This window comes from Bombus pascuorum, chromosome 5 (assembly GCF_905332965.1).
Source record: "Bombus pascuorum chromosome 5, iyBomPasc1.1, whole genome shotgun sequence".
NCBI classification, from domain to species: Eukaryota; Metazoa; Arthropoda; class Insecta; order Hymenoptera; family Apidae; genus Bombus; species Bombus pascuorum.
In genome coordinates, this window is record NC_083492.1 from 7,063,066 (window position 1) to 7,083,094 (window position 20,029).

The 20,029-nt window shown below is 34.6% G+C and overlaps 3 protein-coding genes and 1 long non-coding RNA gene across 6 annotated transcripts; 2 read left to right on the plus strand and 2 right to left on the minus strand.

The window, feature by feature from the left end:
- Positions 1–629: 629 nt before the first annotated feature.
- Positions 630–10,656, minus strand: LOC132907519 (uncharacterized). Of its 2 annotated transcripts, XM_060960688.1 has the most exons (7): positions 10,188–10,656; positions 7,514–7,712; positions 6,590–6,829; positions 3,946–4,032; positions 3,049–3,180; positions 2,820–2,971; positions 630–2,252 (listed from the first exon to the last, which is right to left on the minus strand). In XM_060960688.1, the coding sequence occupies exons 2-7, from the start codon at positions 7,709–7,711 to the stop codon at positions 2,126–2,128; spliced, it is 936 nt and encodes a 311-aa protein (XP_060816671.1). In that variant the 5' UTR covers position 7,712; positions 10,188–10,656; the 3' UTR covers positions 630–2,125. The 2 variants fall into 2 exon arrangements, with proteins under 2 accessions (XP_060816671.1, XP_060816672.1); XM_060960689.1 differs by lacking the exon at positions 3,946–4,032 and having other exon boundaries at positions 10,188–10,636.
- LOC132907520 (uncharacterized) lies at positions 2,359–4,025 on the plus strand. The gene is made up of 4 exons (XR_009658198.1): positions 2,359–2,413; positions 2,772–3,014; positions 3,108–3,212; positions 3,938–4,025. It is a non-coding gene; the product is annotated as an uncharacterized LOC132907520 (long non-coding RNA).
- Positions 10,657–15,506: 4,850 nt separating the features above from the next.
- LOC132907439 (proteasome subunit beta type-2-like) lies at positions 15,507–16,644 on the plus strand. Its single transcript, XM_060960562.1, has 3 exons — positions 15,507–15,723; positions 15,935–16,291; positions 16,401–16,644. The coding sequence occupies exons 1-3, from the start codon at positions 15,633–15,635 to the stop codon at positions 16,574–16,576; spliced, it is 624 nt and encodes a 207-aa protein (XP_060816545.1). The 5' UTR covers positions 15,507–15,632; the 3' UTR covers positions 16,577–16,644.
- On the minus strand, positions 16,311–19,750 carry LOC132907431 (minor histocompatibility antigen H13). Of its 2 annotated transcripts, none has more exons than XM_060960538.1 (6): positions 19,430–19,750; positions 18,764–18,874; positions 18,604–18,707; positions 18,353–18,527; positions 17,785–18,278; positions 16,311–17,700 (listed from the first exon to the last, which is right to left on the minus strand). In XM_060960538.1, the coding sequence occupies exons 1-6, from the start codon at positions 19,619–19,621 to the stop codon at positions 17,622–17,624; spliced, it is 1,155 nt and encodes a 384-aa protein (XP_060816521.1). In that variant the 5' UTR covers positions 19,622–19,750; the 3' UTR covers positions 16,311–17,621. The 2 variants fall into 2 exon arrangements, with proteins under 2 accessions (XP_060816521.1, XP_060816522.1); XM_060960539.1 differs by having other exon boundaries at positions 18,604–18,686; positions 19,430–19,749.
- Positions 19,751–20,029: the final 279 nt, after the last annotated feature.

Here is a 20,029-nt window from a genome sequence, read left to right on the forward strand (position 1 = left end):
CGACCTTTGTTAATAAAAGAGATTGTGGTAAGAAAATTTACACTATTCACCTAACTTATGTTGATTTCTATTCCAAATCAAAGAGATTAGACAAAAGTAGCATTGCATTTTATATGAAAATTCGACTTACTCGTGGTGCTAAATGCGTAAAAGGCGACCGATTTAATCGGTTGATCGATGTGGTGGGTTCGTTGAACGACAGCTTGGGAAAGAGGATCATCGTTCTCGTTTGATCTCGACACGATTCTCGCGTATGAAGCTAAATGAAATTTTTAGCGAAATTTGTCGTTTAATTTAGAGGATTGCTGAGACGACTGACCTGGTTGGGTTCGAGGAATGAGTATTCTGATGAAGATTTAACGCTGATGACGCCAGCAACGACTTTCAAAGAGCGTCGGTTAGCTCGAGGACTTTTAAGAAAAGAAAACGAGAAGCCACGCGACTTTGGTCCAATAATCGACGTATTAATTGCCTTAATTGTTATTAAAGAATTTTATGTAGAGGATGCATGTAAAAATAACGCAACCGAGAATTACAAATTTGTTCAAAAGATTTGACGGGAAAATTCGTTAAAGGAGAACATTTATAATTGAAGGACTAAGGATTTTGAAGGATTTCGAGGACTACGATTTATCAATAAGACCGTTTATTAATTTCAATTGAGATATCATCGTACCGCACGTCATACATACAACTTACGTCTAAGAGATACGCTAACTGAGCTAAATAGAACGTGGCTATTGTGAAAAAACTCCACCCGTGTGTTTGTTTGTTTGTTTGTGTGTGTGTTTATGTGTATACATATATAATACCTATATACAATAGATAATTTTGAGCGGGTGATAAAACAAACACAATATCCTGAGACGTTAACTCGTAAAAAAGAAAACTAGGGAGGGGCATTCCAACGTACGAATTTCCTCGAATCCCATTGAAACAAGCCAAAAAAAGATTCCAAGAAACTCGTCAATCTGATTTACCAAACGTAAAACATCCGACAACTTGAAGCTCGTCTTCCTCCCCGAAACGAAGAAACTGTCTCGCTAAATGCGAACAAGCTAGAGATTAAATATTGAAGATGTCGACTCGGATCGTGGCAAAAAGAAAACGAAGATTCAATTCAAACAGAGATTAACAATGCAGATATTACAATTAACGTTCGATAATTGATTTCCAAAGAAAAGAACGGGTCCTCCCTTTGCGTGGTAGCTGTTCGAGTCTCGACTACGGGCTAACTCTATGTCCACTAAGTTCAATAAATAGAAATAAATATCGTGATTGTCGTAGAGACCTGTCCAAACGGTACACAGTTCGTCCAGGTCCTGGAATCTCATTCAATCTACATCTACTTTAAAGTGTATTATACTCTCGCCATTCTTTCGTGCACGGCCTCTTCTCACGCGTATTCCTCTCAGTCGCGAACTCCTTTTACGTAAATGAACTCGCAGGATCCGCCAGGAACGTTTCCACATCCCAGAGAACTCGGAGAGTTTTGTCAATCGTTACGGATTATCGACCAATTAATAGCAACGCTATCGGACACGTTGATCGACCAATAAATTAACACACTGTTCACTGGCTATTTTATGCAAACATTGATGCATGCCGCTTGATATTTTACCCAAAGATGAACGCTTGTATCACCAGTCACAACGTCCGTGCGTGTAAACACGAGTTTACTCGTGACTGGTCAACAATGTATTAAGAATTGATCGTTAATCGATCAATAAAACCTATGATTTCGTCAATTCTGATCGGATCTTACTTTCGTTATAATTTCGCTTCGACTTAGTCTCGGTTCTAATTGTTCCAATTTAAAATTGGTCGATCGATGAGGCGAGTTCGTCGAACGAGAGCTTCGAGAAGAGGATCACCATTCTGGTTTGGTCTCGACACGGTTCTCGCGTATAAAGCTACTCTTCCATCGGTGCGATTTAAACTTTGGCACACGACACACCCGGCCAAGACACTCCAAAAGTTAATATAGAAACTTTTAACGAAGAAACAATCATTTTAAACGGAATTCCTCGTTGAGTTTAATTTAGAGAAGGTAGAAATAACCGAGTGCGGTGTTAGTCGCGTCGCAGAGAGTCTAAATCGTACTTGAAGGAATCGAAAAGGGTTTTCATACGGCGTTGCAGTCCATGAACAGGGTTCTGCAGTCTTCACCGGTGCGTCCGCGTCGACCTGCTTCATACAGTGCTTCGAAACCTACTCCGCTCTGCCTTTGGAGCAAGTAACTTGTCGCGTACCTTGGAAATGTAAGAAATTTTATTTATTACTCGTTTATTATTGCAAGTATTATGTTGTTTGTCAGTTTCGATCAATCACTGTTTTCTTTATTAACGTTATGTAGATTCACAATCGAGAAGCTTTCTGGGAATCCAGTCTATAAGACAAAATGACGAGTTAAGTAGATTGTGTCAAAAATACTTTTAATATTTTGTACACTTCCTAACTACTGTGATACCTGAGTTTTAAGTGCTTTGTGTCAACTGTTAATTTGAAAATCTGAAGCTTTTCAACTCTGGAACCCTAAGAATGTAAAAATATAAGGATTACAGGATTTAAAAGGTCGAGAATTTGAAGACATGCAAGTTTAGAAACTTGAGAATTTTAAACGTTGGAAATTTGAAAATTTAGAAATGAAATGTGTCAGTACGACGAATTGAAGAACTTTGTTCTTTTATATGTTTATGGAATAATTGAAATATTTAACTAGAGAAACGTTCGTCGCCTATATATATACTTACTACATATATTCTTTCCAGAAATTTTCTCAATTCGAAGAACACTACGAGAAAAATAAAGGCACTTACGATCCAAGTTGACAGAAGATAGAAGACGTCCCCTGAGCATCTGCAACACACTCTGCACTGGCCTCGCAGAGGGCTCTTTCGGCGCAGCCTCGTTGACCTTCATCTTCCGCACGACCAACGTTATTAAATGACTTCACTGACCTCATGTAGCCCTAAAATGAAAATCGCGTTAATCTCAGAACGGATAAAAACAGAGTAGGTTTATGCAAAAAATTATATTTTCAAGTACCTTGAGCATGGAAATGGAGGCGACTGCGGCTTCTGAAACCGTGTCCCGTCTTCCCATAGACCTAGCTGCCAGGGAACGATGAGAGAACGAGGTCTTCAACGCGTCCAGAAGATTGATCACTATGCTAATGAACTGTTTCGGAGAAATTGATCCATTAAATGCGTGTAAGAATTATAATACTAGGCGATATCGACAGAGCAAAAGCATTATACTACTCGTGGAAAGCGTACTTTTTATTTTATTTTAGCTTATCGACGGTTCGTCAATTCCTCTGTCGTTGATCTTAATAAAATTTTTCACAAAAACTTCATTCTAAAATTTGGATGTGATAAATAGACTGTGGATTTTTATACATCTGTGGGGAATTCAAAGATACAAAAAATACGTAGAACAGAATGCTGAACCCCGTGAGTATCGCAACACCAACAGCACCAGCGTATGTCTACTTTACTAATACCCAACGATACGCAATCGCTTCTAACTAATAAAAGAACACAATGTGAAAAATGCTCTAAGTTTCCTAAAGGAGATAAATCTTTTGCACCGCCTATACATATATATAAAACTGTACTAATAACTAAATAATTATTTACTCATATTTATAGAATACATGTAATTGTAGTTACTTGTTAATAGCTTAGCAGGGCGCGTGACGAAAGACAAAAAATAAAAAGAAATGTATAGAATGCATATTAAATGCATATAAAACGCATATACGAAGATATATAAAATATCCAAAGTAGAATACTCAGCTTCTTTAGTTATTTAGAAAAATATATATTTCGTATAAATATCCATAGTCTATATTCTGGTGTATCTTTTGACGAAACGTCAATTTGAAAAAGAGACAGAAGGAGTGAAATCATTCATGTACAATGTGTTCGATCAGGTACTAACCTCGGAAGCGTTTTTAGCCATGACAGCAACCTGATCGGGGTCTCTGCCCTGTCCTAGAAACGCGCCCAGCACCGCAGTCAAAATGCCCTAAACAACCGACACCAGCCATGTGCTCTAAGTTAACATTCTCTGATGATATATTTACAAAAGAGATCGAGTCTGTAACGTTGCCCCAAGCAACAGATTATATTCTATAATTTACACGAAATCACAGCAACGTACGATCTTCATTCGTTGACAATTTAAAAAACTATTACGATAGAATTAAGAAACTATTCTATAATACTTTAAAATTTTAGAATTAAATAAATATTTCGTCGAACGGTAAGGAAGGAAATTAGACCAAAGTTAAATCGAAAAGGTATTTCCTTTTTCCATTGATAATTCTAAAAGACATTATTTTAGGTTAGGATTCATAGAATATTTTTAAAAAATGTCGAACGAAAGAGAACGAAGTTGGATCGAAACCGGATCGAAAGGGAAATTAAGTCGTTTAGAAAACGTGAAGATCGTTAACGTGTCCAGGGTCCCCTTAATTGCAACAGGAGACAGTAGAGCTCGTTAAGGGAAGTAACAGCTCGTGTCGACAAACGACTCATACGTCGTTGTGATTTCTCTTTTAAAAAGAATTGCGTACAAAAGTAAGAGGACGTAGAAGCGACGATATTATTTTACAATGCGTGCACGAACGACACGTTCCATCATAGATAGAAAAACAGCGATCTCTTCTTCTCGAATTCTAAACGAATATTTTTTTTAGGAGAAAGACGAACGTCTCTCCGTGTTCCGTTTCATGCTCAGCGATGTACAGTTTACAGCGTAGACGTGCTACTAATTCTAATTTAGGCCCGCTGTCCACGAAACGTCGCTTCATAGAAACGTAAGCGTAGTCTATTAGACATGACGATACATCTCAAATGTCGAGCGGTGAGAAACTCGCTTTCGTCCTATGTCACTACATCCATTTACAGCTGCAACGTACGCTACTGAAAATGTTAAACACTTGTCGTCCTGACAAGTACCCGCAACAGCGGTTTGCCGCTGTTCAGGCGCACGTTGATTTACGACGACCGTGCTGAAGCTCGGTCTGCACATCGAAAAAACATGTCATGATGCATCGACACTCGGCTTTCACGAAATCTGCATCACTTTTAACTACGTTGAAACACATATTTCAAAATGTCCGATTATTTTCCAACTCCAGTATTGTCGTCATCGATCGGACTATCGCCGATCATAAGTTGATCGATGTGTCGATTATAAAAAAATACAAAATTAAAGATTCTCCTCGAGAGGAAATTTATTTCCTATGAAATCGTATTCGGTATCTTAATTCCTGCATCGATACGAAATAGTTTCGATACAGATCCGCCGATATAGATCTACGTACATTGTAACATGTCTGACGAAAGCTGCTTACCGATGCATGGTAATATGTTTCGACGCATAAAGTCTTATTTCACTGTTGGTATCAACGCACTAATACGCGTCTATGAAGCGACGCCTCGTGGATAGCGAACCTTAGCTATTCAAATGTACAGCGTTTCTGGAATCTAGACAAAATACTACGAAAGGAGGGGTCGATCGAACGATTCCATGGTAAATACATCAAATCGTAGACAAAATTCTACTAGAATTTGAAAAAAAAATTCTACAAGAAGTTCTATAAAGCTATATGAGTAGCTATTACCATGGAATAATTCAGTTGAGCCTACAATGCGTTTGACCCAGATCGGTTCTCGCGGTACAGTCAGTTCAGCTTGTGCTTGCTTTCGTTACGCGACCCGAATCAAGATGAAAGTCTCGGAAACTCGCTGTTCCTGTTGCGCGAAACCGTTTCAAGTAACCCTCTGATTGCTTTCTAACTCTGTTTCTTAGTCACGAACATGTCCAATATTAATTCCAATCAAGTATACAAAGTTTTCCAATAATCACGGTACAAAGGGAAATGATTCTGCGTGAAAAAACAAGTCGAAGACATAAAGGATACTTTGTTCGTACGTCGTTTTGTTTTCGAGAAAATCGAGTTTCAAAAGTCGTCAGCTATACCCGAACTTCGCTAATTGCCGACCGAACGATAGCGAATAAGCAGCAGGAAATTGATTCTACACGCGAGAATTAGTCGAAAATGTAGAACAAAATTTTGTTTCGAAGGAAAATAATTTTGGAAATTCGTCACACGCCTGTACGAGGCTAAATTCTTAACTAGAGACGATCAAGCTCTAATTCCGTGAAAACGAGGCTTTAAACGTGGAAAGTTTACCCACTTAAGTCACATTTTTCATTTATCTTCGCATATACAATAATCTCCTGACAATCGTTTATTCATATTCAATAAACAATTAGTAGATTATTCCCCGACACCAAGCAAATCTTCAAATTCGATTTTCTCAAAAACAAAGCGCCGCCTGAAGAAATTATATTCTATATTTTCGACTTATTTTTTCACGTACAACCATCCCCCTGCCGATTAATAAAACACGCTGTATGTTATCAAGAAACATATCGCAGCATGAAAATATCTAAAAAATGATACGTTTGATTTTTAAGTAATAGAAGGACTGAAGATTCTACGAAATTTAACGTGGAAGCGGAAATGACCGTAATCAAAGGGAAGAAGTGTGTGATGTTGTTGCAAGAGTACCTGCATGGGGCTGCTCTGGTTGTCAACCTTGTCGATACCATCGACAGGTTGTTGAGGACCTCCTAGAAGAGCGGTGAGTACCCTGAGTCCTACTGACAGTAAATTTGCCCAAGGACTGGCTGGTGCTCCATCGTCAATCTCGTTTTTGCTTGGACCGGCTACACCGCCTGTTTGCCCTAAGAGCATCTGCATCAGCATGCTCAGCATGTTCGACCACGAAAACCCGGTACTACTACCTTCCTATTGGAACAAAACGGAGAAACGTTTAGTCTAAAATCGAGCAAATGGAAGTTCGAAATGAATCAATTTGCATGAGAAGAAATAAATATCAGGTTGTCCCAAAAATTCCTTTCGTTTTACAAGAAAATAACAGATGTACAACATTATTTCATTGAATTATGTGTTTTGTACTATTACTACAAAATGGATCGTACTTTGACTTATGGCAAATTACTTTGGATCATATTGAATTATGTATTTCCTTTTTTATCACTGCAAAATAGGTCATACATAATTCAATAAAATAATATAAAAAGAAAGAGAATGTTGTAAATCTTTACTTTCTTGTAAAGCGAAAAAGACTTTCATGGACAACCTGATACGATTATAACTGATGATGTTAATTATTATTATTGTATACTACTTATGTATAGTAATGGACAAAAGAAAGTTTACAAAATAAGAAGTGTGAGAGTAAGACAACGTAATTTTCTACCAAGAAAATTCCTATTTTTCTTTTTTTTAAGTATATTCTGAAAAATGTGAATCTGCATAAAAATTCGTAGTCTAATAACATATGTATGTATACACTATGGGATAAAAGACTGTTAGCGATATGGTAAAAAACGTTTTGTACCAAAGAGTTACTAAAATACATAGTGTATCGATTTAAAAAGAAATTAGAAAATGTTTCTAATAGTTTACTTGAATCTGATTGGTGCTGATGTCATCCAGGTCATCGAGGGCGACCTTCTTCATGGCGTTTGGCTTCTCCGCGAATTTCCTCTCGTCCCTCACCTGCTGTTGGAATTGTTGCGGATATTGAGGATGCTGTGGCAGTGATGCTGCTTGTCCAAGAACAAGCGCCACCAAGCATAGCGACACGTACTGATTGTATTTCATTCTGAAAAAAAAATTCAACCTTTTTCATCGTCGTCGATGATTAATTAAAAAAAAGAGTTCTTAATCACGAGGAAATGTAATAAATCTGATACAACACTCTCGCTCTCTCTCTCCCTCTCTCTCTAACATCGAATGACTCAAAAGAGAAAACACGGATGGAGAGCCGAATTTCAAGAAGATTTCAAACTCTTTATATGGAATCAAAGAAATATCGCAGCTTCCGCTCTTAACGTTGCTACGATCCTCGGATTTGTATGTTTCTATCTTGCTCTCACTGTTGCAAAGGTGAAAATTGAAAAGGTTTTTAATATTTTAAGAGAATGTTTAACATGAAATAATATTTAAAATAAAGTTAAAGTTGTACAATAAGAGACTTTTGACGATGAAAGGAGGCAACAACAGAACTGAATTTATTTTTCTACCTCCTTTCCTTTAAACAATTATATACTCTCTCAAGGAAGAGAGTCCTTAATTACGCGTAAATATAACTGACGTCACGCTCTCTCCAGCATCGAATGACTCAAAAGAGAAAACAAGAACGTAGAACCGAATCAAGAGGAATTCGAATTCACTATATCGATTCACGCTCCAAATATGTCGCAGCTTCCGGTCTTCAATTTATTCATCTATCTACTTTCCTTTGAATGATTGAATGAATACTATAATAACTACGAGCTCTCTCAAAATTTCCACAACCAAACTTATAAACAGATGAAAATAATCTTCGACGTCGATTACTAAATCGCGAATGTTTATACAGATTCATACTCTTATGAACACGATTACCAAAAATGTAATTTAAATAGAGATTTCTTTTATCTTTTACATGCTACGAAGAAATATAGTAGTTTGGATACTTTTTACATTTTTGTATCTAAACATGATGAATGAAAATTCAATATGAATGAAAATAACCATACAAATTCATACCCTTAGAAACGTGATTAAAGGGAATGAAATTTAAATAAAGATTTTACCCATCTTCTAAATACTGCAACGAGTATCGTACTTTGGATACTTTTTACATTTTTGTATCTAAATCTGGTGAATGAAAAATCAATATGAATGAAAATAATCATACAATCGCACTTTAGAAATTTTCTATATTCTTGCTTTTAAACTTCCCGTAAATGCAACTGCACTTTACCAGTCTATCGGTTACAAATATTCAACCAGAAGTACCTGGTAACCGGAGCGGGAAATAATTTTTCCTTATTTTTTTTTTTTTTTATACCATATAATATAGAAAAAAAGACATAGTAGCCAGAGAAAATTCTACATGTTCTTAATTAATACAAAAAGCGGATCATAGGATCTAGACGGTTCCGTGATCTCGATGGAAGGCTACGTTCATCTAGATAGTCCGGTATCGATAACCTTGATCTTGAGCCTCGGAGCATTGGTGAGGAAAAAGCGAAGCGATCGCGCGCACGCGAAACGAATAAAGCGGAATGGTACTGGCGTAAAGCGGAGGAACGACGCATCGAGCGACAGGAAAGTGTGTCAAAGCGGTTAAGGTCATCCTGGTAGCATCAAGTAGCCCACTTCTCGATCGAAGCTACCGGTTTGTTGAACCCGGCAGGTACCGTTACCTGAAAACGCGGTCGCGACCTACTGACGTCTTCCTCGTCCTCGACTGTACCGGTTGGTTAGTTGAGGAAGAAAAATAAATAAATAAAAAAGTAAAAGGAAGAACGTTGCCCAGCTAGAGGAAATCATAGAAATCCGATCTCCCTGGGTAATTAAAAAGAGAGTTGAACAAGTTCCTAATAAATGTTCGAAGAAATTGAAGTGGAAAATTGAGTACGATCGACATATAACAATATACGATACAAATAAAAGAAAGAATTAAGGAACACTTTTGTGCTTTGGCGATGATTATTCATAGATAAAGAAAGAATTAAAAAACAACGTTTCGTTCGTTTCTTAAATTCAATGATAGAACGTAAGTGAATAGAGGAATTCCAAGGAATGGTTTTCGAAAGCAAATAGAAAAGACGTAGCGTGAAGCCACGCCTCTCGAAAACGGTACCTGCCGCGGCGGAAAAATCGCGGACGATTTCTAACTGTAGCCGGCATCTGTAAAAGGCATTTGCAACTCGTTCCTAGCTCGTCGAATTCGCTCGCGTATCGTCGATTTCTAACACGACAGAAAGAATCTTCCATATTCGATGCTCTTACATCGAACGTCGATACTCTCGACCATGGAACAAGTGTTATAAATCGTGCTTAAAATTGTTTTCATTGAAAGAGCGATCGAACCGAGCTTTTGAAATTATATTCCCACGGGTCCAAACGATGTAAGTACGAATGCAAAATGATCTGTCAGAATTGGAACTGGAAAAAAATGGAAGAGTTCGTTGAACGATCGTACGAGAGAATTTCGATAATTCGAACGTTAAATCGTAGCAATCGGAGGAAAGTAACGTGTGATACGCGAGTGTCGATGTATCTGGGCAAACTGTAAAGTACTTACTTCGTTACTTCCAGGTAGACTTCCTTGACACTGACTCTCAGTTCTGAAGATGAAATTCCACGCGAGGTGTTCTATATAGCTTGCGGATTCACGTGGGGGTAAGCCGCACGGCCAATGACCACACACCTTTGGCACTATTTTCAATGGAACGGACCAATCCTCTGCCGCTTCTCTTCGCTGTCGATCCCAAAGGTCTACTTTTCGAATACTTTTCGTCCAGATTTTACGGTTTCGACATTCCACCAGCCTTTTATCGCGATCGAATACTCTCGCACAAAACATTGTACGAACGAACGTTCGGTTACCGAGTTTTCCCTCTTTCCCTATGTTTTGCTTCGTTGATTACTGAAATTATTTCTGACAAAGTTCAAAGGATACATCTCGTAGCTTAATTATAATTTGTGACTGTCCGGAACTGAACTCCTGCTATATCATTCTGGAACGTAGCTCTGCCATGGCTATAACGTGGATATTTATGCATCTATGGGAAATTTCAGAGCAAGATTATAGCGCATAGATGTACAAGATACTAGCTACTAATTAACCGTTAAGAGAAATAAAACAGAATAGCAACATTATATAAGAATTAAGAATCCGATGGAAGAATCTGCTGTACTATAAGAAACTGGAAGTAAAAATCCAATCGATCTGCTTGTAATAGGCTCTGAGCCTACAGTAAAAGAAACAAATAGAAATATATAAAATATCCAAAGTGTAGCATCATGACGTTCAATACGTGAAACAGATCTCTGATCGCGTTACATTTCTCCAATAGCATTTATAGAAGTACAAATACAAAATAGAGTGATGAGAGTGTCCAGTCACGACTGTTTACTCGAAAATGCAAATTCCACGAGATTGTAAAAATCTGTAATCATCGACGCTAGCGGTTTTTTCTTTCCAATGGAATAATTTTTCTACCTACTTGCGGCATCGTTCCGAGCTTTCTTGTTTTCCTCGATTCCGTCGAGTTTATCAAGACGGTTAACACAGGCCAGTTAGAATGTAATCGTACGCCGGTGAATGAGATAAACTTTTCAACCGTTCTCCGGCTGTATCGTGTCATTAGTTCTTTCCAATAAGAACCACGCGAAGGATTTCTAAAACAAACGTATAAAAAATGTTGGAAACTTTATCGTTTATTTATCTAAAGAAGGTCGATGTAGTCGAAGGTGTCGGGGAATATTAGAATATCCTGTTCGCACCGATATCAGCCAAACGAATTGGACGCGAAATAAAACGACGATGCATCGATCGATCGTTGGATTGACCCATTCGCTCGTCCACGACCGGAGGCTTTCCTTTTCTTCTTGAAGGCCCATTTCGCGTTGCGTGCACCCTAGACTAGGCGGTCGCGATTCATCATAACTGTTTCAGTAGCGGGATGCTGGAGTCGTGTCTTCTTATTAGGAGCATCTCGTTAATCACCGCGTGTAAGAGCGACCTGCAATTCGCAAAAAAAAATAAGTCGGACCTTCGGTAAACGTACTTGCGTATATATATTCGATTTTTAACATTTCATCGTTCTTTCATACTTTTGATCAGAGGTCTACCGATGTACAATTTTCGGACGTTCTGTGAAAGAAATTCGATAGAGGAATTTCGTTAAAACAATCGAGGGCGGATTTACCTCAACGCTAATGACACTGTAAACCCCAGAAAGCTATGGGGGCCGGGAGGTGGCTGTCGAAAAGCTTGATGAACGATCTTCGAAATTACATAAAATACGTTTGTTGGTAAGACTGGGACAATGATTTTAGTTTGGCTGGTACGATTTCTGTTGAATCAACACGTATAGAATGTTCGAGACGGCCATCGAGCGCTCCATGTTGAATTCTGAAGTGTTGTGGAGGACCCTTGCGTTTACTAGAATACGTGAAAAACAATTGAATCGAACGGGACTCGCTTACCATGACGGTTTTGAAGACGATTCTACACTGACCATCGTATCGTGCGTACCTTGCGACAGATTACCCGGAGGATAAAGATCATTTAGAGATTTAAATTGAAGAGATCGTTTAGAGACGTAAATATCAATTTCCTATTGGTTTAACAGGCATCCGTTTGGTCAGGATAAACTTCTTTTAAATTTGGTTTATCTCAGAGCCCCCAAAGGGTTAAATCCGCCGTTATATATATATAATAACATAAATCCTTGGTAAATAAGACGGTCGATTCTGGAAAATCGAGTTTATTTTGGGAATAAATTAAATTATATACAATAATAGTTAATAATAGATCTATTATAGATTTTACCTGTCGTACAAATGTTACTAATCGAGAATCGATTTTCTAAACCCTAAATTACCGTTCTTCTCGTGTGATCTAATCTATTCGGTAACATGGCTGCCGCTAAAACAAAGCAAAAGTAAAAATGTCGGTTGGCGGGTAGTTTGAATTCTATAGAATTTACATATATATATATATATTTTATAAAAATTAGTATACAGCTTGGATAGATATCTCGAGCATGGATGATTAAACTACTTTTACGAGCTCTACGAAGCACACACTTACGTTAAATATCTTGTAGCTGCTAAATATTTTCAGATTCGTTCCAAACTTTATCGATACAATGACGATGATCGTGTCTCATGTAGTTATATGATGTGTCTCATAAAGTGGAAATTGTTAATCAATTTCAAGATCGAAGTATTATTAGATACTTAAAATGTTGTTCGTTGAACACGGTGTACATTATATATATATACGTCATAGATGGATAGTAATGTAACGGGACTAACAAACGACCTTCAACAAGGTGAACTAATTCTTCTTCAACTAATTCTTTCGTAGAAGTAAAAGATCCATCGGAAGTACTAATTCCTTCTTTCCTTTCTTCCTACTTCTTGTGTCAATTGGAGCGAATAAAAAGAACGTCTTCGGTTTAATATTTTGACAAAGGGAAACGTTTGCCATAAATTTTGTAAAAAAAAAAGAAAAATAAAACACTTAGGAAGATATAGAATCAAAGAAAGATATTAAATACGAAGATTATTTACAGAAAAACACAATACGCAAATTCAAATTTGTTCAATAATCCACATAGGTTTAGTGCCACGCGAGAATCCGTTGCAACTTCTACGGTCCCAATTTTTCTCGTAAGTCCATGCCATTAGAAATGAAATATTGCCTGTATGTACGAAGCATCATTAACGTTTTCTACTAGAACTTTTTTACTTTCTAAACATTTGTTCACTTTCTGAATAACTTAAAAACACTATATTCTTTATCTGTTCAATATTAGTATCAATACCATCGGTAAGGTAGATTCCGCTGAAAAGTAGAAAGCCTGTATACCTAAAGGCGCACTTTTTCGATAAATTGGAATCTCAGGAAAAAATCCGATGTTTCTAGTAACGGGAACTGTTTGAACGTTCGTTAGCGTGTTTTAGATACAAAGAAACGGTAATTCATATGTGCACGCTTCGCTTCGATATAGCTTTTCAAATTTTTGTAGGCTAAGCTTCGCTTCTGTCTGAAATGCCGTGTCCCGTGCACGAATGGCATCACGCTCGTTCCTCCCGAACGAACCTGGGAAAATTGTCGGTGTTCCGGCGTCTATAATAAAGCTGAAAAGAATAGAAGATCCAGTCCGCTATTAGACCTTTACCACTGACACAGAAATGCAATGGTACATTAACGAGCGTGAACCAGTCATTTCTGTTTGCCTCTCTGTCAGTTTCCTTCGTAACCGTTTGCCAAGATTATAATTATCCTTTAATAAATTCAATCCTACTACATCGAGAATTCAATATACCTTTTACTTACGTATAATATTTATTTATAGTGCATGTATTATCTTTATATTTTATTTCGAAATAAACTTTCACTGCAAACGATCTTCACAGTATGAATAAAACTTTTGGATGACAGTCTCGCCCTCATTTTAATAAAATGGCTTTAAATTGTTTCAGAAAAATTTTATTATAAGTTTGAAATAAAAAGACATACATGATTAATATCACTAACGATTCATCCATAACTTCCTGTGATTTGAAAACATTTTAACAAGAAAAAAGTACAGTTAGGTGCAAGACAACTTAAAAAACATAATTAGAGTAAAAAGAAATAATATAGGGGGTGAAAAGTAAAACAGGTAAGGTAAGCGGAAAATATAGATTGGATAATATAATTTCAAAAACCTAACTCAGAAATTCATTTTTATGGGTACTTCGTGGCAAACGAATTTCATTTTGTATTACATACTGGTAGAATATCTATTACAGCTACTTGACATACAAAGTGTCAGGATAGCGGGAATCGTTGAATGTATTCTATCATTTGTATTCTGCCTCCCTTTTCTTGCACGGTGCATAATAATTGTTGCTTTGCAATTCATTCTAATGAAAAATGATCTATGAATTTCATATTAAAAATAATGGGGTATTGTTTTATTGGATGTTTAAAGATATCCTTCTCATTAAAAAAATATAATAATTAGAGTGATATTTCAACATATACATGTAGCTACTTTTATAGAAATACTTTTGTAATATTATATTCCCTTGCTAATATACTATATATGTAGAGCTTTTATTCAGGTTCGCGAGATTACATTTATTAAGATTCATATCCTTAACCTTTAACAGATGCCTAATATCTTTAACAATGAATGATGAATGAAATAATGGCGATCTACTTGCGCTATTAATAAGAAAGCTTTTGATGAATGTGAAGATTTTAAATGATTAAACGCTTCGTTCATTTACAAAATAAGATTGTTTTATTCAATTTGCAATTTTACAATAAATGTATAATTTTGCAATGAATTCATAATTTTCCGTTTAATAATTTGTGTAATTGTGTAATTTTATAATAACTTGATTCCGTTGCACGACCGATGAAGCTAAAACAACTCTTCTCATGCGAAAATGAACCAAAAACTTGTAAGTTCCCATCACGTGATGATAATGAAATCAATATTAGATTTTAAAAAGTGGAAATTGAATTACAGATTTTGATCTAGCTCTGCCTTAGTTCTAAACCGCAGACTAAGTTACTCTTCTAAAGAGTTCTATAAAAAAGGAAATAAATTAACTTCGTTAAAATAAATGCATTTATATAGAAAACGAAAGTTTTAAAGAAGAAAAGATTGTACATATTATATATATATATATATATATATAAGATTATAAATATTTTAAGAAGTTTGAAGTCATGAAGTAGAAATAGGTGAAAATAAAAATAAAATGTGAAACCAGGTAAAATCTAGTAAATCTAGATAATCATTATCGATGACAAAATTTTTCTCAGCTAGCAGAAAGGAACCTGTTTGCGGTTACCAACATTTTTGTCATTGAACATGTAAGACATTGATGACCGCCGCGTTACTTTACTTTAACAGTTGCGATCCTAACCTCATAGTTCGTGACAGGCAGATTTTGGTGTTGTTTAGTCGTGTTGCAATTGCACTCAAAACAGTAGAAAGGATTATTCCTAAAAATGGAATGTTTAATCGGAATACAATTTAAAGATTTTGTTTTAGTTGCGGCTGATATGACTACAGCTCAATCTATTATGGTTATGAAAAACGGTAAGAAATTAAATAGTTGATTACAACCTAAAAAATACTTCCAGATAAATTATTTGTTTTATTATTAATTTCCTGTTACAAATATTATTGAAGTATCAAATTTATCTGTATTTGTAATTTGAAGTATTGATATATATCTATTTGTAATTATAAGATATTTACATAGTAAATGCAAGCCACTTTATATGTTTCGTTGATTCTGTTACTTCAGATGAAGAAAAAATTCACAAAATGTCTGATAAGCTTATTATGGCAGTATCTGGAGAATCTGGGGATACTACACAATTTTCAGAATATATAGGAAAAAATATACAACTTTACAAAATGAGAAATGGCTATGAATTATCTCCGAAAGCAGCTGCTTCATTCACCAGAAGAAACTTAGCAGATTATCTTAGAAGTAGAACACCATATTTTGTCAATTTATTAATGGCTGGTTATGATGTAAATAGTGGACCAGAATTGTACTTCATTGATTATCTAGCATCATGTGTTAAAGTGCCCTATGCGGCACATGGCTATGGAGGCTTTTTCTCCCTTTCCATTTTAGATAGATATCACAAATATGGTAAGAAAGACTAATAATATCAAATTTACATTAATGTTTATTTTATATATGGTATTATTAATACAAATTTTTTATCAGAATATGCTGCATACACTACTCTATATTACAGATTCAACGGAAGAAGAAGCATACATACTATTGAAAAAATGTGTCAGGGAAATACACAAGCGATTAATAGTTAATCTTCCAAATTTTAAGGTACAAAAGGTATCTAAGGAAGGTATAAAAGAATTGGAACCTATCACAGCAAAGAACTTGGCTATTGAAGATGCTGATAAGGCATAAAGTATCTATTTTTATTCATACTATTTGTAATATTATTTGCAATTCAAAGAATAAATGTTTTAAAATGAGGTAATATCGCTAATCACTGCTTTTTGAATAGAAAACCTATAGGCAATCACTTAAAAAAGATAGAATGAATAAATGAAAAAAAATGTAGTTTTATTATGTTTTCGATGTTTACAAATTTTTTTAACTAAACACGCTTTATAAAATCAATTTTTTAAATAAATTTTATCAATTAAAATATTGTTATATTATAGAAAAATTGTATATATTTAACAAAATTAGAAATGGAAAAAGAAATTACTAACGACAAATCAAAAAATTATTTGAATTTTTGTAATCATTTTTTCGAATTGTGCATGTGAAAAATTGTATTATAATTTATAATTTATTTAAGTAATCCACACCTCTAATAAAATATAACATATGTTGTAGACTATAAATCTATTGGAATAGGAATTCAATCTAGTCATTCATAACAGGGTAAAAGTCGTATTTTATACAGAAGTAGAAGATTCCAACCTAATTTTCTATTCTAATTATTTCCTTCTTTCAGGTCCTCTGATCCAATAAAAACTAATTCACAATTGTAATATGCGTATTAACATAAATTCTTATTTAAACTTTTGTTTACAAAGGAACAATTTATCTAAAAAAAATACTACTTTTTCTTTTTGCTTTCGCTCTTAAATGATTTATCTATAAATTATTGACATTAATCTTTCTATATATGTATATTGGCATTTATGAAAAAGAATATAAATACAAAATAAGTTACGAATCATCAATTCAGTCGAATTTGAATGTATGAATGACAACTAAATTTGAACCAAGCATAAAATTATATCTCACAACGTTTATGTAAGATATAATTACATGTGTTGTTGATACTTTTAAATTTCATGATTGTACAGCTTGAGCATAAGAGAAACTATCATTTACGATAGTAAATATAGTATAGTATATACGATAAATTTGAAACGATAACAGCACAATAATAATGCTGACAGTTTTATTACATTGATCACCTTAAATACGAATATTATGTGTCCTTCTTCGTTTCTACTTGCGTTTGTGCAGTTTGTTCCGTTTGTTTTGGAATAACTGGATGATCTTCGTAACTGAAAAAGGTTAGTAATTTATAATCTATTGTTTAAAACAATTTCAAGTAAAAACATATAAGTGAAACACTTATAGATACATACGAAAATAATGCTTTTAAGTCTCCCTTAGCCAATGCCAAAAGTACAGGAGTACCCAAACAAGCGGGTACTAGATATAACAGAGCCGGTTGTGCGTGATTAAATAAATGCATAATCAGCATCGTTGCTAGTAATCCCATGAAATATGCGAAGAATGTCGAGTAGAAGTACACATTTGTCTTTCTACTTAAACTATTGTCGAACCGCAATAAAAGGGCAATGAAAATCCCTGGTAAAACAATGTCACCTAAACCCAGCATAGCAAAATTGCTGGCTGTAAGTCCTTTTTCTAAAATATCTTGAGGGAACACTAATTTAATTGGTACTTCGAACGATCTCGCGACTGTTACCATTACATCTGTACCAAACACCCAAAATGCATCATAAAATAAGAGTCCGCAAAGCAAAATACATCCTGTTGGAACATTGTTCACATGTAGTAATTCAACTCCATTAATCGCAAACGCAATTCCAAATAAATTATTGGCAATCCAATGCTGTAAAATTAAAAAAAATTATTTTGACTTGAGATACACTTTTACCAAAGAAAATTTTGTTTAATATCTATTACCTTTTTTAAAAGATACCAAGTTCCAACAAGAGAACAGCATGTTAGACAAACAATATCATGAAGATTAAATTTGTAATTAATAATATGTTCTGACTTATCACCTTCTCCTTTAGTGAATGATATATGATACTGAGTTTTTGGTATTGCAGCAGGAACCAATGATGAAATTAATGGACTGTAATCAAAGTCATAATATGTAATTTCAATAACACTAACTACATATATTTTAATAAATCAGAAATTATTTATACCTCGTAAGGTGACACAAGGCTAAGATTCCTAGGAAAAAAAAATAGGAAGCCAGAATTTGATTAACAAATTCCTTGGCAAATATCTGAAAAACATTGATATAACTCTAATATGGATTAAATAAACTCTTTATACAAGGATCATCCATTTAACACTTTTTACCTTATATAATACATATAGACCAACTAATGTAACACTAGAAATGAAAGGAAATATTGCTGCTTCCTTGCGCGACATTGTGTCTGGTTGTTCTCCACTTTTTTTACATTGTTGCTATAAAAAATATAAAAGCACTACATGCTACAGAACATTTAATAACAATTTTAAAATGCTACATTTTAATGCTAATTAATTTAAAAATCATAGTGGTACATGTCAATATTTTGAAAATTTGAATTTAGTCACATATTTCAACTTTTACACAGTATAGTCCCTCTGGTTTCATAATTAATTAAGCAATAAATTATAGTAGTAAAGTTATAATTAGGTTATAAGCAAAACTTTATTTTGTGTTGTGATATGTCTTCATGACTTAAGAAAATATAATGAATTTCTTGTAACAATAATTGAAGACTATTTTATGAAAAATAGCAGCAGTGAATTGATTTACATTACTATGATTTTCTGGTCTCCAATTAAATACTTTATAGTTATCAACCTGTAAACTCATTAAATATCATCCAATGATAATAAAAAAGATATTCTATGCAATATAAGAATATCATTTGAATATTATGAATTAATGAAAATTAAACAGTTAATTATTAAAAAGTTCGAAGAATTTGTCCGACATACGCGTATAAAACATATGTCAAACGCGTGGCTAACCTGCTGCTCCTTATGGTGTCTAACAGCTCGGTAACTACCAAAGAAGATAGGTAAAATGGCCATAATTATCAAGCTTCCATAAGCAAGAACCATTCCCTCAGATGTCGATGATATTCTTCCAGTAATCGCCTCATTATTCTCTGTTATATTTTCACTCACTTGAACAGCAATTTCGTTCACCTCGCTTGCCATCTTGGACTTATTAATTCGACTGTATGTGTAATATGTAGTTGTAATTTGTGACACGACTTCAAAAAAAATCTTCGAAAAAATAATTCAAAGATGGATAAACGTCATATCATGTTACTATTAAACTCAGTAAGATACTGAACAAATAAAAAAATTACATTTATGTAATAAAGAAACTTACAACTTAAATAATTAATTGACAATAACATAGCGAAATAGCTCGTTTTTATTTTTTTCTGATCTATTTTGTATTTATATATGTAATGATCGATGATAATTATCTGCCGAGTAAGAATTTTTTATATTTCTTATAAGTTTTTTAATTCTTCAAGCGAAATGTTCAATTTGATTAGTAATGACAATATTATGATAGATTAATTGTGTTTTGTTTACGACAGAATATATGATTAA